The sequence below is a fragment of the Typopeltis vanoorti genome, chromosome 4, assembly GCF_054136105.1.
Source record: "Typopeltis vanoorti isolate ZY-2024b chromosome 4, IOZ_Tvanoo_1.0, whole genome shotgun sequence".
Taxonomy (NCBI): domain Eukaryota; kingdom Metazoa; phylum Arthropoda; class Arachnida; order Uropygi; family Thelyphonidae; genus Typopeltis; species Typopeltis vanoorti.
Genome location: NC_143552.1, coordinates 164,531,379 through 164,554,781, shown reverse-complemented (window position 1 = coordinate 164,554,781; position 23,403 = coordinate 164,531,379). Strand labels below are relative to the sequence as shown.

General features: G+C 35.2%; 1 protein-coding gene across 3 annotated transcripts in view; it reads left to right on the top strand.

Moving 5' to 3' along the window:
- Ypel (Yippee-like) overlaps window positions 1–23,403 on the top strand; it is a 349,317-nt gene that overhangs the window by 244,598 nt on the left and 81,316 nt on the right. For all 3 annotated transcript variants that reach the window (XM_090392078.1, XM_090392077.1, XM_090392076.1), the window contains one exon: window positions 22,988–23,031. In XM_090392078.1, coding sequence (XP_090248204.1) covers window positions 22,988–23,031 — 44 coding nt within the window. The remainder of the gene's footprint in view (window positions 1–22,987; window positions 23,032–23,403) is intronic.

Here is a 23,403-nt window from a genome sequence, read left to right as displayed (position 1 = left end):
TTTTCTTAGATTTAGCGAAGGCATTTGACATGGTGCCACATGATAAGCTGATATTTAATTTGCAGCACATGGGTCTGGATGTCAGATTGGTCAACTGGATTCAGGATTGGCTGTCTGATTGGTATCAGAGAGTTGTGTATGGTGGAGCAGTTTCAAGGAGGCAGAGGGTTACAAGTGGGGTCCCACTGGGCTCAGTACTAGGACCTATATTGTTTAACCTTTATATCAATGACACTGTCAGTGGATTGCAAGGGGATATTCAGTTGTTTGCGGATGATGCGAAGGATTATTAGTAATAGTGGAGATGTGGTAGCCCTGCAAGAGGATTTGAATAAGCTAGATAGATGGGCAAATGAATGGGTGTGTCATTTTAATGCAGCAAAATGTAAGGTCTTGAGGTTTGAGAAACATCGATGGGATACTGCATCCTCTATGGGAGGAGTTATACTGGAGGAATTAGGGGAGACAAGAGATCTGGGGTTGAAGATTGATAAAAACATGAAATTTAGGGGACATATTGCAAAGGTGGTGAAGGTAACACAGAAGATTGCTGCAATTATGAGGACACTGACCTGCAGAGAAAAGAGGGTTATCATTCTGTTGTATAAGTCTTTGATCAGACCACACTTGGACTATTGTTCTCAGATTTGGTCCCAAGGATTTGAAGGGGATAAATTAACTGTGGAAAGGATACAAAGACAGATGACAAAGATGGTTTCAGGACTGTACAAGGATAGTTATGAGGATCGGCTGAGGGAATGTGGACTGCAGAGTTTGGTGGATAGGAGGAGAGGTGATATGATTGAGACTTTTAAACTGTTGAGAGGTGGTTACAGGGTTGACACTGGGGAGTTCTTTCGCTTGGTTGAACAGTGGAAGGAGTGATGACAAGAGGCCATACCTGAAAGTTACGAAAGGAAACTGTGAGCAAGAGGGTGAGGAGTGGTTTCTTTGCATGGAGGGTGGTTGCACCGTGGAATGCATTACCTGATGCACCGTGGAATGCATTACATCGATGGGATACTGCATCCTCTATGGGAGGAGTTATACTGGAGGAATTAGGGGAGACAAGAGATCTGGGGTTGAAGATTGATAAAAACATGAAATTTAGGGGGCATATTGCAAAGGTGGTGAAGGTAACACAGAAGATTGCTGCAATTATGAGGACACTGACCTGCAGAGAAAAGAGGGTTATCATTCTGTTGTATAAGTCTTTGATCAGACCACACTTGGACTATTGTTCTCAGATTTGGTCCCAAGGATTTGAAGGGGATAAATTAACTGTGGAAAGGATACAAAGACAGATGACAAAGATGGTTTCAGGACTGTACAAGGATAGTTATGAGGATCGGCTGTGGGAATGTGGACTGCAGAGTTTGGTGGATAGGAGGAGAGGTGATATGATTGAGACTTTTAAACTGTTGAGAGTTGGTTACAGGGTTGACACTGGGGAGTTCTTTCGCTTGGTTGAACAGTGGAAGGAGTGATGACAAGAGGCCATACCTGAAAGTTACGAAAGGAAACTGTGAGCAAGAGGGTGAGGAGTGGTTTCTTTGCATGGAGGGTGGTTGCACCGTGGAATGCATTACCTGATGCACCGTGGAATGCATTACATCGATGGGATACTGCATCCTCTATGGGAGGAGTTATACTGGAGGAATTAGGGGAGACAAGAGATCTGGGGTTGAAGATTGATAAAAACATGAAATTTAGGGGACATATTGCAAAGGTGGTGAAGGTAACACAGAAGATTGCTGCAATTATGAGGACACTGACCTGCAGAGAAAAGAGGGTTATCATTCTGTTGTATAAGTCTTTGATCAGACCACACTTGGACTATTGTTCTCAGATTTGGTCCCAAGGATTTGAAGGGGATAAATTAACTGTGGAAAGGATACAAAGACAGATGACAAAGATGGTTTCAGGACTGTACAAGGATAGTTATGAGGATCGGCTGAGGGAATGTGGACTGCAGAGTTTGGTGGATAGGAGGAGAGGTGATATGATTGAGACTTTTAAACTGTTGAGAGGTGGTTACAGGGTTGACACTGGGGAGTTCTTTCGCTTGGTTGAACAGTGGAAGGAGTGATGACAAGAGGCCATACCTGAAAGTTACGAAAGGAAACTGTGAGCAAGAGGGTGAGGAGTGGTTTCTTTGCATGGAGGGTGGTTGCACCGTGGAATGCATTACCTGATGGAGTTGTGAGAGCGAGAAAGGTCAATGAGTTTAAGGAGTGGTATGATAGACTTTGTGTTTCTTAGGTGGGGGGACCTCCCCCTCAATGAGACTTGACAGACTTTATGTTCTTAGGAAGGACCTCCCACGATGAGTCTTTTGACTCCATAGAGGCCTGAATAATAATAATAATATGCGAGACTATAACAACATGGTGTAATCAACGGACTAGTTAAACAAAATTATAGCAGCAACTCAAAGACTAGAGCCCTGATTTTGGCACCCTTAATCTGAAAAAAAATGCAGTATCACATAAGACTAGAGTCGTAAACAGAGAAAAAAAAACTTGTACTAGTTTTTTCTTAAGATGATTGTCTCCCAGATTTTAGGCAAATTTATACAGCCATATTTGTTGAGATTTGGAGTGTGTTTCAGGGCTTCTGTTGCTTCTAAAAACAGTTGTTCTTAGAGGCAAAGAACCTTCTCCTCACTCTTCTGCTCACACCTTTATAGTTTCCAGCAATGTCCTCTTGTTCTACCACCCACCCTCTCCCAAACTATGAAAAATCTCTTCCATATCATACTGATAGCAACCCCTGACTAGCCTATCATATCCCTTCCCCTCTTCCTCTTATTCATATGGCTTTTCAACTTACATTCTCTCAATTTTTCCTTATACTCCACATTCCAAAGACAATTGAAAAGACAATTCAGCTTTGTGAATCTTCTCTGAACCTTTACAACATTTCCTCGTCGCCATGAAAACTTGGCGACCAAATCTGTGCACAATAATCCGTATGACGTCTGATCAAGGCCTTATACAATGGCATCATAACCTCTATTTCTGCATGTGAGAGTCCACATCATTATGAAGACGTCACATCATTATCTGATGTGACGTCTTCATAACTTGTGCAATGTGGCCCTGAATTTCAGGTCCTTGTCCACCATCACTCCTAGATGTCTCATCTCCTCTACATTAATGTTTCCCCAAATGTATACTTTGTATCCCATCATTGCTTACCAAATCTCAAAACCTTAGACTTTGCAACATTGAACTGACAGTTTTACTTACCTGCCCATTCATGCAGTCTATTCAAGTCCTCTTATAAGGCCATAACATCCGTTTTATTTTACATTTTACGTCATCTGCAGCTGTTTGCAGATCATTAACATACAAATTGAACAACAATTGTCCCAAAACTGATCCTTGCAGTACACTGCTAGTGATCTTCCTGTATTGGAATACTGCACTCCCTCACAGGGCCTGTGTGAGAGTATCTGATGCCCCTAGGCAAAGAAAATTTAGGCGCCTCTATGCAATGTCTCTATGCAGTAATTAGTGCGTCATTTTTTTTATACCAAAATTCGATTAGTGTGCCTATATACATCTTAAAAATAAATGTTACAGATTTTAAAAATTTTCTGTCTATCCATTTTTATGCCTAACTATTTTAAAAAAAAATCACTCACCAGAATGAAATAATTTAGTTACCGATTTAAAACATTTTACAAAGTTATTTTTAATGGCCTACTACACTACTTCCGTGTACACTATGTATGCCAGGGTTTCTTAAACTGTGTTCTGTGAGAATTTTCTACAATTTGTCATTTTAGTTTTCTAAGCATTTTTTATGAATAAATATTTTATAGCGGAAATATTCTGAGGAGAATAATATTCAAGAATATGTCAAAGCTCAGACCCAGAATGCCTAATAACTTTGTGTCATTAATTTTAACACATAGAAACCTTTCAACATTTGGGAAAGAGAGTACCGCTGTTTATGATCAGTCATAAAAATTGCCTGCAAGCGGATTATAACAATCGACGGTGTATAATATTTTTTGTGCAAGCAAAGTTTTTAAGCAGCAATGCAGAGGCTGAATCTAATGAATAGAGAAGCAGTAAAATTTGCAGAAGAGTAGAAGAGGCAAAGGGCCATATGGTCGGTTGTATGAAAAAAAAAAAAAGAAACAAAATGCCTGCCAAACTACATTAGTTCAATTCTTTGTTAAGAAGTAGAATAATAAAATTTATATTCTGAATATGTTTTATAGTCTTTCAGCTTCATGATTTTACTTGAACTAGGCCCTGAGACATACCTTAATTCTTTTATAAAAAAAATTAAGGTTCAAAAAAGAAATTTGAGGAATGAATTATACTTTTTCCCATAGGTTATTTTATTCGATTAGTGCATTTTCGATTAATGCGCCTGTTTTAAAAAAAGCATTAGGCGCACTAATCGAGGGATTGTTGTATATATATTTTGTCATACTCACACAAGCACATGTACACCTACACATTTGGATATTTATAAAAAAAAATCATTATGAACATTTATATATAAAATTTACATATAAATGTTTTCATATAAAATTTATTAATCAAAACCAATACATTTGTATGCATATATGATTATCCTAATATCTGTATAGCAAGAAAATTATTACATCTTAAATACAAAAATTAATAAAAAATTAATATTTTGGGCTTTTGCTTTGGCAAAGTCTTGAATTAATTCATCTATATTGATTGTAGATGCAATTTCATGCTCTATAGATATTATTGCTAGACCAGTGAGTCATTCCTGAGCCATCGTAGAACGAGTGTAAGTTTTTGTAAGTTTTAATTTTGAGAAACTCCTTTCTGAACTTGCTACTGATACTGGCAATGTCGAAAAAATTCTAAACAATAAACACATTTGGAACACTATTTTCTAAACTATTTTTGCATATGTATGACAGGATAATGAGGAAATATTTTCTGGAATTTGCATTGCTATTATTTGTAATTCACTACATAAATCTGTTCTGTCAATATCTCTAGAATTATCATGTGTTGAATAATTTTCCAATATCAAACATTTTTTAAGCAGTTCTGCTGAAGTAATTTTTTGAAATTCATATATATTTAAAAGAAAACCAAACTTTTTTGTTAATTGTAGACATGTGCTTGATTTTTTTCATCAACAGATGCAATTACGGTATCAATAATTGAAAAATAAAAATCTACCCTAAATTTTTGTTTAAAATCTCTTATGAATTCATCCTCTGCTTCATACACAAATTGTTTCTTTTTTTTCTGTTTCTTATTCAAAATTAGGTGTTACACCTCAGCGATTTTTTCCGCATCTGTTAACATCTTTTCAAATTCATCCTCATTTCGGATTTTCATTAAGAAATTATTTTTCTCGTGGAAAGGCTTAGACGTTGGTTATGCATTTTTTACTAAATAATTTAAGGAAATTACAGCGTCAACTAGGATATACATTAAAATAAATTTTAATATACTTCAATATTTCGGCAACGTCACATTGCCATTTTCAAGAAACTTAAGAACAAGACACGTGCACGCAGGCACGACAAACAGTAAGTGAGGAGGAAGCAGGAAGCTATTATTTCTCCTAAAGTCCTGATGGTGCAGGACTTTAGGAGAAATCCCCTAGCAGGCAATGTTGGTATTCTTGGGCGATTTGGCTGTAGGTCTTCTGATGTAGGTTTGGATTGTTTCTTAGGGCCGAAGCTGATTCCATGAAAAGCCTTTCATATTTGTATTTACTACGGTGTATTATCGTGGCTTCTTTCCACCGTATTCTATGGCAGGTATCCAGTGCATGGTCAGCAAGACCAGTGTGGCTGTATTGGTGAAACTGGATGTAGTTCTTGTGTTCTGAAATTCTGATATTTGCTGTCCTGCTTGTTTGGCCAAAGTAGGACAGCTTACGGCTGCAAGGGACCTGGTATACACCAGGTAGATCTAGGGGGGGAGGTTGATCTTTAGTAGAGCAGATAAGGAATGCCAATTTTTTATATGGTCTGTAACAAGAAGTTAAGTCGTGTTGTTTTAGGATTTTTGTAATTTTTTTCGAGGTGCCTTGGATATAGGGTATGGTGATGGATTTAGAGTAATCCTTGTTGTGAGAGGGGGGGTTTATTGGTTTCAATATTTTTTGGATTTTTTTGGGGAGGGGTAGCCATTGGCTGAGAAAGTGTTGAGAATGTGGTTTAGTTCTGTGGTTAAGCCATTGTCATTTGAACAGATAAGTTTAGCCCTGTTGTGTAGTGTCTTAATGACTTCATATTGTTGCGAGGAGGGGGTGGTGGGATTGTTGGTGAATGTATCTGCCCGTATGGGTGAGTTTTCTATAGACTGAGAAAACCAAGGTTCCATCAGGCTGGCAGGTGACTATTGTGTTTAAGAAAGGAAGGCAGTTGCTTTTTTCTTCTTCCAGGGTGAATTTGATTCTGGGGTGTTGGTTGTTTAAGTGTGTTAGGAAGGAAAGGAGTGCATCAGAGCCATGTGGGGAAATAGCGAACTCATCATCAACATAGTGAAGCCAAATGGTTGGTTTTTGTGGGGCAGAGTTTAAGGCTTTCTCTTCAAAAGTCTCCATATAAAAGTTGGCCAAGGGTGGGGAGAGTGGAGAACCCATGGCTGTCCCATCTATTTGTTTGTAGAATTTTCCTTGCCAAACAAAATAGCCTGAGTTCATTGTGAACTGAAATAGGACTGTGATATCGGGAGGAAATTAAGCTTGGATTAGCTCTAAGGATTGAAGTATATTAAAATTTATTTCAATGTATATCCTACTTGATGTTGTAATTTCCTTAAATTATTTAGTAAAAAATAAGAAATTCTTTGTATCATTAATACAATGTATGGCACCATTTATATCAAGGCTTGTCTTCTGAATTTGTTTACTTGTAAAGTTTATTTCAAAAACGACATTACTAAGGATGCGATTAATTCGAACTTCCTTAGTTTTACAAAGACTACTTGCGTTTAATTTCATGGTATTTCCACTTAATTCACATAAACTGTCATCTTGAGATATTTCTTGCAGTGCTTTGCAAACATTGGACAAATTATATCTTAGGGGCTTTAATGAGTCAATTTGACTCTCCCATCATGTATCACAATCTGGTTTGAGTGTAAAATTACTTGTCTTTTGGGGTATTCCCATAGAGTTGAACCGGAAAAAAATACATATAGACGATGTACCGCATCAAAAAATGCTGTGTTATCTAAAGTATTAGCAGTGCGGTTCACTACTAAATTTAATGAATGTACATTCATTAAATGTACATTAATTAATTTAATACAGGGTACATACATTGCTCTCAGATTAATATTTGAAATTTGTTGCTGCACACCTTTTACATTGCCTTTCATATTACTAGCGTTATCATATCCTTGAGCTCGTAAATCTTGTATTGGTAATGAAAATTTGTTTAGACTTCCTAGTATTTCATTTGATAACAATTCTCCAGTGGTATTTTTTATTTCTATAAAACCCGAAAAGTGTTCTTTTATAGAAACCGTGCTATTACTAGTTTCTACGAATCGAAGTACTATGCTCGTTTGTTCCATGTGACCAATGTCGGACGAACAGTCAATAATTATGGAAAAATATTTTGCAGCAACAACAGATTCTAAAATTTTCTTTTTTATCACATTGCTGAAGATGTTTATTATTTCATTTTGAATATCTTTTCTAAGATAATGCACATATGTATCTTTTATTTTTTGAAGATGTTCATTCATTATTGGAACAAACTTCGCTAGAAATTTGACAAATTTCAAAAAATTTCCGTTTCCATGCAAAAACGATGTCTCATTTGTTCCTCGAAATGATAAATTTTGAATAGCTAACGTCTGAACTAAAGCAAAGAGTCGTTCTAATACTTGCACCCAATGTTTCTCCTCTTTTCTAATAACTAGCAAGTTCTCTTCATCAATGGTTTTCTTTTCTTTTATTCGAATTTTTAATTCTTTCCACTTATAGTAATTTTCAACGTGTCAACTTTTTTCATGCACAGCTAAAATGGAAGCATTTTTCCAGTCCCCCAATCCAGAAGCAGCAAGGTTAATCGGCCATTGATCAAATAATAAACAGCAGAAGCAAAATGCAGAATCTGTGGATTTTCAATACAATAATCACAAACGCATTGTCTCGCCGTTGAATAGTCTTAGAGTATAATGAGTCATTGAAAATCTTCTATTGTTATCTTTCTGAAAATTAAAATTATGAATCTGTTCAGGTCCATGTTCAACTAATAGTTGACGTAATTGATTGATATTGGAAAATTTTTCAGGACAGCAAGTTGCTGGATCATTATAATTTAAATTTGTAAAATCAAATCCTTTTATGATTGAATCTGTAGAACATCCAGCTTCAGAATTAACAATACTCATATGATCTGTAGATTTCTCCTTCGATGTTTTAATTCAATTTTTGGTATCTGTAGAATTCTCCTCCAATTCATTAATCGAATCTATAGATGAATTATCCAACAAATAATCTTCAAGATTTTCTTCTTGTATGTGATTACGATCTTCTCGGCAAAGATATTTTTAAAATGCATCTTCTTGTTTTTTCAAACTTTCTTCCTTTTCCGCTTTACGTGTGCAACATTGAAAACCCGATTTCTTTTTATCCATTTTCAAAATCCAGTAACTGAAATATTTATATATTTCAGTTACTGGATATACTTTCATGAAATACCTGTTCATGAAAGTTTGCCAACAGGAAAATATACCCGAGGAATGGAGGGAGAGTACTCTTGTTCCCATCTACAAGGGTAAAGGGGATGCACAAGACTGTAAAAATTACAGAGGAATAAAGTTGATGTCCCACACAATGAAGATCCTAGAAAGGGTTCTTGATGGTAGATTGAGGGAGGAGGTGGAGATTGCAAAGGAACAATTTGGCTTTATGCCTGGTAGATCAACAACAGATGCTATCTTTGGGTTATGACAGATGATGGAAAAATATCGAGAGAAACAAAGGGAGCTACATCTGGTATTTATTGATCTGGAGAAAGCATACGATAGAGTGCCAAGGCAAGCAGTCTGGAGGTGTCTGAGGGAGAAGAAGGTGCCAGAGAAATATGTCAGGTTGGTGCAGGAAATGTACAGAAATGTGAAGACAAGTGTTCGGACCTGTTTGGGACAGACAGAAAGTTTTCAAGTAACAGTTGGCTTGCATCAAGGGTCAGCATTAAGTCCGTTTCTGTTTAATATTGTGATGGAGGTGGTAACAGAGGAGGTGAGAGAAGATGCACCTTGGACAATGTTGTATGCAGATTTGGTTGCATATTGACTACTGTGCACAAATCTCTTGACCTGGGTTTCTTGGAGATCAGGAAGTGATGGAGAGGATTCAGAGATCAGCGACCAAGCTGGTGACAGGTTGAAATGCACCTTATGAGGATAGATTGAAGGTGTGTTGGTTGCAAAGTTTAGTTAATAGGCAGAAAAGAAAGGACAAGATAAATACTTAAGTTGTTAAATGGGTTCTATAAGATTGATACAACGGAAATTTTTCAATACATGATGAATAGAGAGAGAGAGAGAACTAGATCACCCTGGATGTTGTAGAAGAGTATGGTTAGTAAGGATGTGCAAACTAGATTTTTTTTCTTAATGAGTGGAATGGATAGCCAGAATTAGTTGTGTGCCCTGACTGTTAAATGAGTTTAAGAGGTATTGTAAAAATAATCATAATTTATAATTATTAATCTTTTTACGGTTATTTCTCTATGTTAGTATATTATTAGTTTTGGTTTCGTAATATGTATATTGGCACTTGTGATGTGCCCTTATTGAAATATATTTGTAAAAATGAAATGTAAAGCATTTGAAAATTGATGTACTTACTAGGTTCTGATAGTCTGTAATAATTTTAGTCTTCTTTTTTGTAATTCATGTCTGCTAAGTGTTGATATACTTGTCTTTGTTGAAGACATTCTGTTTATGCTATTCATATCAGCATAAACGCCATTACCACATAACATCTTGCTTGCAATTTACATGGAGTACGCATGCTCACCGAGGAGTTTGATTAGTGATTGGCAACTGACAGAGAGAGCATTCAGTATTAGAGTAACTAGGAAAACATGTAGAGAGTGAAAATTTAAGAACAGCAACCAGAGAGTTTGTTCTTAGGAATTTTTTAAGTTTTATGTGACAGTCAGGAGAATATTAATAGAAGATTCCAAACAGGAATTGTAGCACTGTGAATCTTTAAATTTGAAGAGTTGAGACTGCCAACAAGTGTTTATTAAAGAAGTTATTTGTTGTTGACATTCTAATTTAGTGTTCAAGGAAATGAAAAGTTTCGTCTTCTGTCTTAAGGACACCTCATCTACTGGAAAAGGTGACAGAATTAGTAAAATCTGAAACGCTCGAGTGGCTTAATATTGAAGACCTCTACTTATATATGTTGTTTATGAAGAAGTAGAAGAAATTTCTTTCTCTGGTACAAAAATCGGTAATTTGTACATCATATTGAATTGTGAGAGGTAAGAATGTTTGTAGTCAAGTGAGACAGGAGGAATAATATTGTATGCTACGTAAGGGAGATAATAAAAAAAAAAAAGGATCCTATGGAAAAGAAGTAAAATTTTATGTTTTGAGGAAATGGCCTAACAAGAAAACTGACTGACGAACATTTTATTGTAAACAAGTGTTTAGTCTGGTAGACATGGTTAAGTATATGTTAAACAAACCAGTTTAACTAAAAAATCTCAAGTGTAAACTTATTTTAGGCCTTGGATCCAATTAATTTTTTAGCTATATATTTTTTATTTGGTCTTAAGTCAGTAATTTTCCAGATTCTAAAAGAAATAGTCATTGCACCAATCAGAATGAACTCTTGTATTATTACTTAACAATCGGAGCAATCTTGCATTAGTTACTGGTAGTTTTAGAATTTTTCTGTTATTTAATTGCTGTTCCATTTTTGTACTGAAGATGCATATGAAACATAGGTGAAAATTTTACAAATAAGCAAGATTTTTCATGTACGTTTTCCATTCTTGTATTTTATTGAGAGTTCATGTGAGAAATAACTCTTGAAGGAAAGTAAGATATTAGCATATGCAGATGTGATATACACTTTGAGAAATATGATTTGATATACAGTAGTCCCCCATTATCTGCAGGTTTGCTTTTTGCAGTTTCTTATCTGTGCTCAACCCTGGTCTGAAAAAATATATATATATGCATGTATATATATTTTCTGAGTAGCATGATGAAATCTTGCGTTGTCCCACCTGCGATGTATATCATTCCTTTGTTTAGCATATTTGCACTGTACTTGGAGTTTAATCTGCTCAGGATAATGGTATTTGATGTAGGACATGTTCTAGGCAATAATTTATTTATTATATATATATGCTTAAGTATAAAGAGCTAATAAGCTTCATTGTAATTAGGTCTAGCTACTCACTGATGAAGCCTCAAAAAGGCTGAAACCGGTCTGGGTAGTGACCTCCCTCCATAATGTAATAACAGCATACATTTCCTAGGAAATGTGTTTTTACATTATGGAAAATACCTAAGAATAGCGATCTGAACTTTACTCACCTTTGCAACGAGTTGCCCAAGAATGTACTACGTACTAGGATCACTTGCATTGGCTAACGCTAGTGTTCGCCGATACTTTATAGTTTTCTATATTCGGCAAGAAACTCTCTGATTCCAATCTTCGAGTTTCTTATTCGGTTTTAAAACTATGTGGGATTTAGTATCCCCTTAATTTTAGTAATATATATATGCTACCTGTAGATAAGGAGGACTACTGTATATAAAATAAATCCACTAATGCCCTTTAGTTAGTTAGTAGCAGTCTCTGTTACAGATCAACTGTCGTGATATTGCAGTGCTTGTGTTCACATAACCCTTATTTTACTTAATAATGGCCCCAAAACCCAAGAGTAGTGATGCTGCCAATTCGGATATGCCAAAGAGAAGCTGTCAAGTGCTTCCTTTAAGTGAAAGTTCTCAACTTCATAAGGAAATTAAAAAAAAAAACTTATGCTGAGGTTGCTAAGATTCCATTCACATATCTTTTAATTGCAGTATAATTGTTCTACTTTATTATTAGTTATTGTAAATTAAATTAAAAATTACGTTATTATAAATTAAATTTTATCATAGGTAGGAACAAATATAGTGTATATATATAAGGTTTGTTACTATCTGTGGTTTCAGGTATCCAGTGGGGGTCTTGGAATATATCCCCTGCAGATAGAGGGGTGGGTAGAACTACTGTACTTTTTGATATTTTACAAAAATTTAGTAGTAGACTAACTGCCAGTACTGACAGAGCAACAGTGGTGAATTCTCCATGCTTGCTATGCTTGCTGCTCAAGCTCATTAATTGAAAAAGAAGTAATATTTATTTGTTAATAAATGCATGCATTTATAAGCATTCCATTTAGGCTTTTATTTTTGTAGACAGAAGATGTTTTAAGCTTGCGCGGCAATAATTGAGCTTTGTGTTGTGTATTGAAGGCCGATGCTAGTCGAGCCACCTTGGCTTGCTTGATTGTGGGAGCATCCAGGTCCTTGCTTCAGCACTGTGATTTCATGCGCGCACATAGCCATTTCCGCTCCCTCCACATCATCTCACCCTGTTGCTTAAATATACAGTCAAAGTAGCTCTAGCCAGCCTTTACAAGTGTGCGTGTTGCTTGGGAAAATTAAGTTATGACCAACTTTTTATGACGATGTTATTGACCAGTTCATAAAGAACTGTAGGTTAGAATTTGTATTCGAGTAGCTAAATTGAAAAAGAATATCATTTGTAAAATAAATGTTGTATTTGTATGATTAAATGTGGATATATTTCTAAATACAGGTAACCCTCGTATAAAGCGATACTTATCCAACATGGACTTATACAACGCGGTTTCGATATAACGCAGTCTAAATTTGTAGTAACCCTTGTTGAACGCGGTACTTAAACAACACGGTTCCAATAAAAACACGGTCTACAAATTGTAGTAACCCTTTATCTTTTCATATATTTTTCACTGCACGACTTAAAAATCAAATTTTATCTTCGTTAAATTTGTATCTGCCTGTATCCCACATGTAATTATAAGTAGCGAATTTATATTAGGGGGAATACCCTTTAGCACACATGTACCTCAATTGTTTACTGTATAAAACGTTTATTGTTGAAAATTGTCCTCATTTCTGCCAGGAAAGTGCATTAAAATCATAAGTGTGTTCATCTCAAGCTGAGCTCTCTATTTTCTGGTGAGTTACATACAATATGTAATGCTTGCTTTTTTTTGTGTAAAAAATTATTTTTATAGTAATGGCCACAAACTGCAACAAACCAACATTGAAAACAAAATTAATTTCTCTCGAAGAAAAATATTCAAAATCTTGGATCGGTTGAAAAATGGAGAAAAACCAGGAGCTTTTGCAGGGACTTTGAATTTAAATGAATCAACAATTCAAACAAAATGAACATAAAATCCGAGAAAGTGTTTATTGCTGGATCAATGATAAGTGCAAAGCGCGTTGCTCATGTACGCGATATTCTAATAGAAAAATGGAGAAATCTCTAATGATTTCGATAGAAGATTGCACCTCAAAAGAAAATTCCTATGGATGGAAATATTATTAAACAAAAACTCTCAAAGTTTATAAACATTTATAGTGCAGACCATGTGTTCAATGCGGATAAATCCAGGCTATATTGGGAAAAAGTGCAAAAACACACCTAAATTTCGAAAAATGAAAGATCAGCTCCTGGATTCAAAGTTTCCAAAGATAGAATTACTCTACTGTTTTGTAGTAATGCATCAGTTGATTACATGACAAAACCAGTGTTTATTACCCAATCCTCAAATCCTCGTGCTATGAAAGATTAAAATATGCACTATTTTATTTTGCCTAAAACATTTATGCATTATGTGCAATGAAATTTAAGTACAATATGTTTTCTTAACTTACATGAATTACCTGAATTAAATAAAAATATCTTTTTGTTGGATATGTCATTGTTGTTTATATAATTAAAAAAAAAAAAAAAGATTTTGGAACATAACCCTACCTTTCCTATGTGATCTGAGACTAGCATAACACGATTTATATAACGCGGCATTTCTGCGGAACCTAACATCTGCGTTATACGAGGGTTACCTGTACATAGTTTTAAATGGTCAGTAATTCATTATTCTGCTAATCAGACTTCAATCACACCTCTCATTCCCTGAATGATAACAAGAACAACCGTGAATTTCAAGACCAGCATTCGCCCCTGCAGAGCAAAATTAAAAGTTTATAGAATAGAGGATCTTGGGGTGATTTCCTTTGGGAGGACTGCTAATTATACTTGAAATTCCCTTTTTCATCTGTCCATTGCCACTACTACTGGTTCATTAACTTATACATAAAAGCATAAAAATCTTAGAAACCTTAGGATATAGGCCATTTTTCTTCTAAGGCTGTAGTGATTCTAGTAGTAAGACTTATACGTTGGTTAGACATAACTGGTAATTAATTTACGGAATTCACAACACATATGAAGTATATTAATTAAAGATACTTTAATGATTCATTAAAGTATCTTTAATTAATATACTTCATATGCGTTGTGAATTCCGTAAATTAATTACCTTCTAAGGCTGTAGTAGCTATACATAAGTAAAACTTGTGCGGTTTTTTTGTCTGGCTAGTACAAATACATTAAAAAGGAATTTCTTCAACTATTAGAGAACTGAGACTTCCATTTTCTATTAAATGTAAATTTCTGCTATTTAAACAATACAATTTCAAAACTCCATAAAACATATTAGACATATAGGTATACCTTTTCCATCATTACCTAGAGTTATATATTATTTGGAATACATTATTACAATGGCCTAAAGGCTGAGTTTGTTCTTAAATACTACAACATTCTATGCTTAATACTGAGACTATAAATTAAAGGTGTCAAGAAATTATATTCTTGGTTTAATCCTTTTTCTGCTTAAGTGTAAGCAGAGAAAGTTTGTCCATATTTATTAAATTAGGGAAACAAAACACACGTGTTAAAAAGATTATTTTACTGATTAATAATAACTTTACGTTTCGACCCCTGTATTGAGGTCATCTTCAGAAGGATACATTCAGAAGTATACGAACAAGCTACATGCTGTTGCACTCTATACAAGTAAATTACATCAACGTTGTTAACTTATCTTTTTTCTTAGCCTGCCCTCTAGTGAGGGGAAAAAAAAAATAAAATAAAATAAACAAAAATAAAATAAAAACTACAATAAACTCTGCTAAAGTCCACGTAGTTTTTATTTTATTTTTGTTTATTTTATTTTTTTTCCCCTCACTAGAGGGCAGGCTAAGAAAAAGATTAGTTAACAACGTAGATGTAATTTACTTGTATAGAGTGCAACAGCATGTAGCTTGTTCGTATATTTCTGAATGTATCCTTCTGAAGATGACCTCAATACAGGGGTCGAAACGTAAAGTTATTATTTTATTATTAATCAGGAAAATAATCTTTTTAACACGCGTGTTTTGTTTCCCTAATTTAATAAATATGAATGCTGATCACCGTGTAACCTTAAAAGAAAGAGAGAAAGTTTGTGCATGAAGTAATTTCACGACTGGGCTACCTTGTATATACTGTAGAGGCTAATGATTTGACATCAGTTCCCTTAGTATCCCAGAATGCAAGGCACATATCCTTATGGACATGTATAATGCGGGAGCATTATACATGTTATGCATTATGACAAGAGCCACTACCTAGACTGGTTTCGACCTTTACTGAGGTCTCATCATTGGGAGCCAGATCCAAAAGAGATACCAAGGTTTAAGTAATACAGAATTCACACGTTATTACTAAATATTCTGGAGTAGCCCACGTAGCTCATTTGCAAGTAGCCTAGTCGTGAGGTTACTTCATAAGCAAACTTTGTTTGCTTACACTTGAATAAAAGATGAAATCAAGAATATAATTTCTTGGCACCTTTAATTTATAGTATAACCAAGTGAAAAAATTTTCAACATCTATCTCTAATCCATCTATCTCTAATTAGGTGTGACACCTTTTCACTACTAGTAATGGGAAATATGACTTCTGCATTACTACAAATTTTGTATCACTTCTGGGTCCAGCTCCAGCTGATGAGACCTCAGTAAAGGTTGAAACCGGTCTGGGTAGTGGCCCTTCCCGTAAAGCATAGCATCATTATACATGTCCACTCAGATATGTGGACATGTATAATGTCCACATTATAATGGCCTTGCATTATGGGATACTAAGGCAATTGATATGAAGCCATTAGCTGCTATATACAAGTAGCTCAGTCATGAAGTTATTTCATGTGCAAACTTTGCTTGCTTACACTTAGATAAAGGAACCAAGAGAAAAAAAAACTTTCAACATCTAATCTTGAGACTGCTACATCATTCTGAAAATCTAAATATTCTATTCATCAGTATCAGCAGAACCTGGTATATAGAAATATTTAATCTCTTCTGTCATGAACTTTCACACCTGAGCATTACTAGTAACATTCTATTTAAGTTTAATGAAGTTTGAAGGATATTCTGGTGGAAGAATTGCACAGCCTTGAATTCTATTAAAATAGATACTTGAATGTCAAAGATCCGATCTGTGAGATCTATTACAAATTAGAAACAGTAGACCATGCTTTATAGCTTCCTTCTTGCCCTGAGTATTTTGAATAGATTATGTAATATGTTAGGCATTCTATTACTCACTGGTTAACAAATTTTTTAATAATATTTTAACTCATTAATTATAAATATTTATGGAAAGTATTGGAGGAAAAAAACATGCTTTTACAAACACGATGACACATTACATTTAGAAAGCAGCCTCCTTGGAGATATCAAATTTGTCAATGTGGTGCAGTCAGTATGCATCACAGGGAAATAAAATTCTCTCTGTTCTTGAGAGGTTTCTCACACTGTCCTATTCTTTTAGTTCATTGTGGTCTTATAATTAACCACAGGGATAAGACTGAGGAGCAATCCCAGGCAGTGAAGCCCAACTTAAGGCTAATTTAGGACAGGCTGTCTAGTACCAGCCATTCCTGGATTTTGGTTCCAGTTGATCCTTGTCAGTTCAGCTAAATAAAGAAAAAGAGCCTTTGGTTACATGATATACAGGAGGACTTTTTCTCCTGCTATATCTTTTTTCCTCCTAATACTATTAGGCTCACTTTACTCTTATTTTACTCTAGTGAAAAAAGTGATGCCTCAATTTTTCACCTTAATAAGAGTTGAAATTGATTTGGTTAGCGATCTCTCCCATAATTTAAGTCTGAAAGGAAGTGTATTATGTAATGTGTATTATGGGATGTTTAGGTTAATTTGATGTAAAGTTTCTACTTTCAAGTTGTGAAGATACTTCACACATAAATTCTGCTCATTCTGGGGCTAAGGATTAATCCTTAACCCAAGAATATAATTTGTCTAGTATAATATTTGTCTAGTATAGTAATATACTATATATATAATAATTTGTCTAGTATAATAGCAAAATGATACCGTATATCAGGGGTGGCAAACTACGCATCCTTTTGGAGCCAAAATAATAAGACTTAGAAGAGCCGCAGCCTTTGACCGACGCAATGATACGTGAGTAAGTGAGTGTGCGCATGGCGAGGCGGGTGGTGGGGATGCAGAAGCTATGCCTGCCCACCACAACATGTTAGTTATACTTCCAGCGGTTATCTATCAGTATTGTTCAACACATATTGTTGTGCGAGTTCATTGACAGTGCTATCATTGCACTCTTTTTCAATTGCTTAGAAATGTCATATAAAAAACGTAAATATGAAGAGCAACACAAAACTTTTAGGCCAGAGTGGGAAGAGGGGTTTCTTTTCATGAAACAACAAAGAGTTATTTACTCTTGCAATTCAAAGCCAGAAATCCCAAGCATCATTATGATACACATCACAGTAATTTTAGTAAAGAATTTCTCTTGGCTCTGATCTGAGGCAAACTAAACTTTCGACTTTGAAAGAACTCCATAGTCAGAGTAAATTGATGTCCATCTTTACTTAAAGAGGCTGATGTTACTACCGAGGCTGGTTTTATTTTAACACTTAATATTGCGCAGGCAAAACTTCCGTACAAAAGATGAATTTGTCAAGAAGAATATTGCACAAATAATTTCAGTTTTAGACCTGCATAATAAACAATTACGCAGACTGATTGAGCAGATGCCAGTCTCCAGGAGTAATTGAATGGAGAATTTCTGTTATCAGTGCTGACATCGTAAATAATTTACACCATAACTCGAAAAACTGTGCTGCATTTAGTCTGGCTTTGGATGAATCTGCAGATATTCAGGACAAACCACAACCAGCTAATTTTTCTGCTTTTTATCTCACGACTTGGATGTCAAGGAAGAGCTATTGGACTTGACTGCGTTGAAAGATACAACATGTGGCTCTGACATCAAAGAAACTCTCAAAACACTTACAAAAGCTTCGGTATCGTGCGAAAAAATTGCCAGCATTGCGACGATATTGTTCCAGCTATGAGAGATAAAACTAAAGGACTCATGAGGCTTCTTGAGAATGATGAATCATATTTTGCTTTCCTACCTGTACATTGCATTATTCACAGTGAACATCTAGCTGCCAAATGTTTTAAATTTGAACACGTAATGGAAGTAGTTCTAAGAATTGTCAATTTTATTCATTCGAGTGCTAAAACACACTGACAGTTCAAAAGCTTTCTCAATGAGTTGAACTGGGACGAGATTCCTAATGACGTATCATGGTTTTGCTTAGTAAGGCGGCTCTGAGTTAGCAATGTATTAAACTTTTTTTTTTTCTGTTATTGTTAGACCCAATGAAACTGTTTTTTAGAGAAAAGAAGAAATTTTTCCCTCATCTCGAAGACACTCAGTGGTTGATAGACATGGCATTTTCACTGATGTTTTCCAGCATCTACAGATAATAAACATTTCATTTCAAGGGAAAGAAAAACTAATAACTGATCTTGCAAAGACCGTGCTAAGCATCCAAAGCAAACTGCAACTTTTTTCCAGAGAGACTTGGAAAATAAAACTTTCAATCAATTCGATTGAAGAAAATACTGACAAATTTGCCAAGAGTGGAATTAGAAACGGGATCTTATGTTAACAATAATCTAGCCGAAGAACTGAACAATCGATTTTGCGACCTTTGAGAACTTAAGCCAACATTTGCTTTTTTTGAAAATCCAAATGTGCTTGAGGTTATACTATTTCAAAACCAATTGTGATGGATGTCGCAACTGCAGAACTGGAGCTTTTGGAACTTCAAGAGGATGAAGGACTGAAGCAAAGTGCATGTTCCGTAATTGAGTTTTGGAAGCAAGTTCGGGACCAACAGTATCCAACACTTAAGCATGTGCCAGAAAACTATCTTCATTTTTAGGACCACGTGCTCCTGGTAAGCACTATATTCAACTCTTAAATTTATTAAATCTAAATATAGATCTGTTTTAAATGATGAACATTTGAACAAACTTATAAGAACTGCTTTGACTAATTACTCGCCTAATTTTAAGAGCTTACTAATAAAAATGGATACAATGAAGGCCTCTACTTATTAAATAACTAAAATTGTGTTTTGACTTTAAAATGATTCTAATTGTTAAAAGTAAACTTCATTTAATGTGTTTCTAATTCGTTTTTTTTTACAGTAATTTTTATTGACACTGTTTTTCTCTCTTTTCTCTTTTTTTTTTTTTCGTTCCTCTTTTTTGTTGTCTCCTCTTCTCTTTTTGTTTTTTTTTTCCTGGTAGAGTGTGATGAGTAGACGCGAACTGCAATGCACCTCGCAAGCCACATTAAGGTCACCCCTGCCGCGTGTGGGTGTGTGTATATATATATATATACTTCTGTATAGTATCAAGAATATGATGACAGTGTGTAAACAATTAATTTTGAAATTAGCTTAATATCCCATCTGCATGAATTAATTTTTTTATAATTAACAAATAACATTGACACCTGATGACAGTGCATTTTGAGATCTGTAATGCAAAATGAACATTATTTCTTGAACAGTTGGATTTGTAGTCCTTGGTGTGTAGGTGTGTGTGTGGGGGGGGGGGGGGGGGAATTGTGAGGAATACTTCCAAAGTTCGAAGGAAATGCAATTGGATAGTACTTTTGCTATCCACCAGTAAATCATTCAGATTCTACAGCTCAACAAAAAGCTGGGGGAATGGTAGTGGTGGTTCAGTAGAGAGTTCACCCATGGAAAAAATCTGTAGATGAGGCATAGGGTAGATATGTTACCTATGAGGAAGGGAGTTATGTTAAAGATCAATTAAATGGATGGATAGTATCAGGTATTTCTAGGAAGGTCATCATCTGACCTTCTCAAATGATGCACATCTCAAATGATGTGCACCATCTCAAAATGTGAGAACAATATTCTAAGTTAAAGTAGATTTGGGATTTGTATAGGTGAGAAGTAATATCTTGAGTGGAAAAGAACAGTGTTTTCAATGGCAGAGGCAGGGGGCTATAAATATGATGTGCTCATACCAAGAAAGTTTAGAAGTATAAACCCAAGAAGAGAGAAAGAAAGTCTTGCATACAGATCGGGTTGAGTATGTATTATCAAATGTTAGATGAGTAGGAGGTGACATGTAGTATTTCCTGCATGAAATAAGGCAGGAATGTTTCAGCATCATCATTAAGGTTCAGAAGAATTGTCCTTATTTTCTGAATTATGATGTGGAGATCACTGTTAAAATATTGGTTATGGTGATATTCTGGTTTGGGATATCTAAGCACTGTGGGATTGTCAGAAAAGAGGAATTCACTGTCAACAACAAATGGATAGAATTTGAGGTTAGGGAAAGAAGGTCATTATGAATAGGAGGCAAGTCCATGGGAAAAGTACAGTTTTGGGATAATGTTAGTGGTGAAGTCTGCAGAAAGAAATCTGCCCACTATGATGATATGTAATGAATTTACTGGTGGTGGGAGAACTAGGAGACATCTATGGAAGCTGGGCAAGAGTGGTTAGCAAGGGTGTTGGAGCTGGGTTCTTTACTTTTAGAGTGGTAAATGAGTGGAATAAGCTGCCAGAGTCTGTTGTGGGTGCTGTGACAGTGAGTGAGTTCAAGGCAAGGTATGATAGATACTGTGAGAATGTCGTATAGTTGTGTGGACATGATGTTTAGGGCCTCCCTCGATGAGTCTAAGGACTCCCTGGAGTCGCCCGTAATAATAATAATAATAATAATAATAATAATGAAGGACCAGAAAGGAAATTAGCTATCCAGTTGCAAAAAAAACTGAGCAGCAGACCATATAATGGTAGTTTCATAAGTGAGCTCTTGCAAGACCTAGTCAAATGTCCTGGAAATATCCACATCAACTGCATGAGTTTCTCCAAACCTTTCCATGGTTTGTATTTCAATTTAGGTGATTTTGGAGAGCTGCTGTTTTATCGTGAATAGAAATCCATGTAGTGATTGATTGATTGAAACTGCATGTGATGAAGTTGACCATTGATAAACATTCTCTTATTTTCAACAGAAGTGAGGAGATTGCAGGATGATAGCTATGTCTGTTTCTTCTGGATTTGTTGGATATTAGCTTATTTCCATGCTGTAGGTCAGTGTTGGGTTGAGCATGAGAGATTACAAAGATGAGTATAGGATATATGTTAATCCTAGGGTAAACTTTCAGCATAGAAGAGGGTGATACCATCAGGACTAGAAGATATTGGTCTCCAGACTATTTAGGACTTTGGATATCCTCTTGTCTAGCAGATAGGAGGAAGGGAGGACATTATAGAGAGATGAATTGGTAAGATTTTTATCAAATTAATGTTGAAGAGCTGTTTCATAGAATGGCAGGAGATAGGAGAAAAAGGGGTCATCTCTGGAAGCTGTATAAGGAGGATGTGAGAAAAGGAGTGAGCATGCAGATTTTTTTGCACGGAGAGTGGTAAATAATGACTGGAATGCATTGTTTGAGTGATTGCGAATGTATTTAGGGCATAGTATAATGAACTGTGAGTGATAAAAAGACCTCTAACAATAACTCTTTCACTCTGAGTTCTGAAGATAAATGGTATATGACCAAATAATCAGTGGTGGGGTATAAAAGTTTTACAATGGATTTGCATAATTCTGAAGGTTGGCTTTCACATGACTTGAGTAGAGCTCTGATAGTGCCATCTATAAAAGAGAAAACAATGTGAACACAAAGTATTCATTCATCCAAGTTATGTGTTTTTAAATCTGCCTGAAAAGACATTAGCATTACTCCTTATGCTTTCATAACTTTGCATCATTACCAAATTGACCATCTTTTCTTAATCTACAATGAAATTATTATGATCCAGGCTTCCATGGAGTCAAAAGATGCATCGTGGGAGGCCCCTCCTAGAAAATTGGTAAGATTTTTATGAATTATTGTTGAAGAGATGTTTCATAAAATGGTGGGAGATAGGAGAAAAAAGGGATCATTCCTGGAAGCTGTATAAGGCAGGGGGAAATGAGCAAGCATGCAGGTTTTCACAATTAATTACATGGTACAGGCCTAAGTACAGGGCCATGCAACAGTGTTCCAGAAAAGAATGCTAATCACTGATTTATGTTTTTTTTCTGGCATGCTGCCCACTTAAAGTTTTGCATTCTTTTAAGTCATGGCACATGCACTTTCAAATAAACAAATTTAGTAGGTAATTGAAACTCAAAATTTTTGATACTTAAAATGAACTTCTCAGTTTTAAGTATTAAAAAAAAACCGAATAGAATTTTCAGAAATGAATATTTTAACTGATAAAAGACTCAATGATTGATCTTATTTGTAATACTGACAAATTTTAGTCAGATACATAGATAAAATAATTCATTTTCTACTGTTGTAGCTTATAAGAACAAAATTGATTATTTCAAAAACTCTGTTTTGCAGTTTTCTATAAATGGTTTCTGATATGCAATCAAAATAACAAATTTTGAGGTGTATCAAAACATGTTTTCATGAAAATTGTTGCATTTTACAGTCATTCCAAGGAAGTCAAGGTCGTGCATATCTCTTCAATTCAGTGTAAGTTTAATCAAGATTTCTTGTTTAACTTTATTTGAAATATTATAATTGTTCGTTTGGCTGAATGGTTTCACATATTGCGTGCTTGTTGCATGTAGTAAAATCACACAGTGATCAATGTTTGTAAATGATCTCTGATGAGGGGAATCTTCGAAATCATTTTCAGGTAAGGCTAAGTTAGTGAGCCTTAGAATATGTTGCAAGATTTTTCTCCTGCAAAATAGACATTAGTCCAAATGTATACATGTGCATAACAAATACACGACTATGGGCAGATGGATTACCAACCTCATTGTATCAAAATTTGATTTCAGAAGTCAGTTAATAGCTGTAAACAGCCTACTGAATGTAAAACATGAAAGAAAGCAGTGT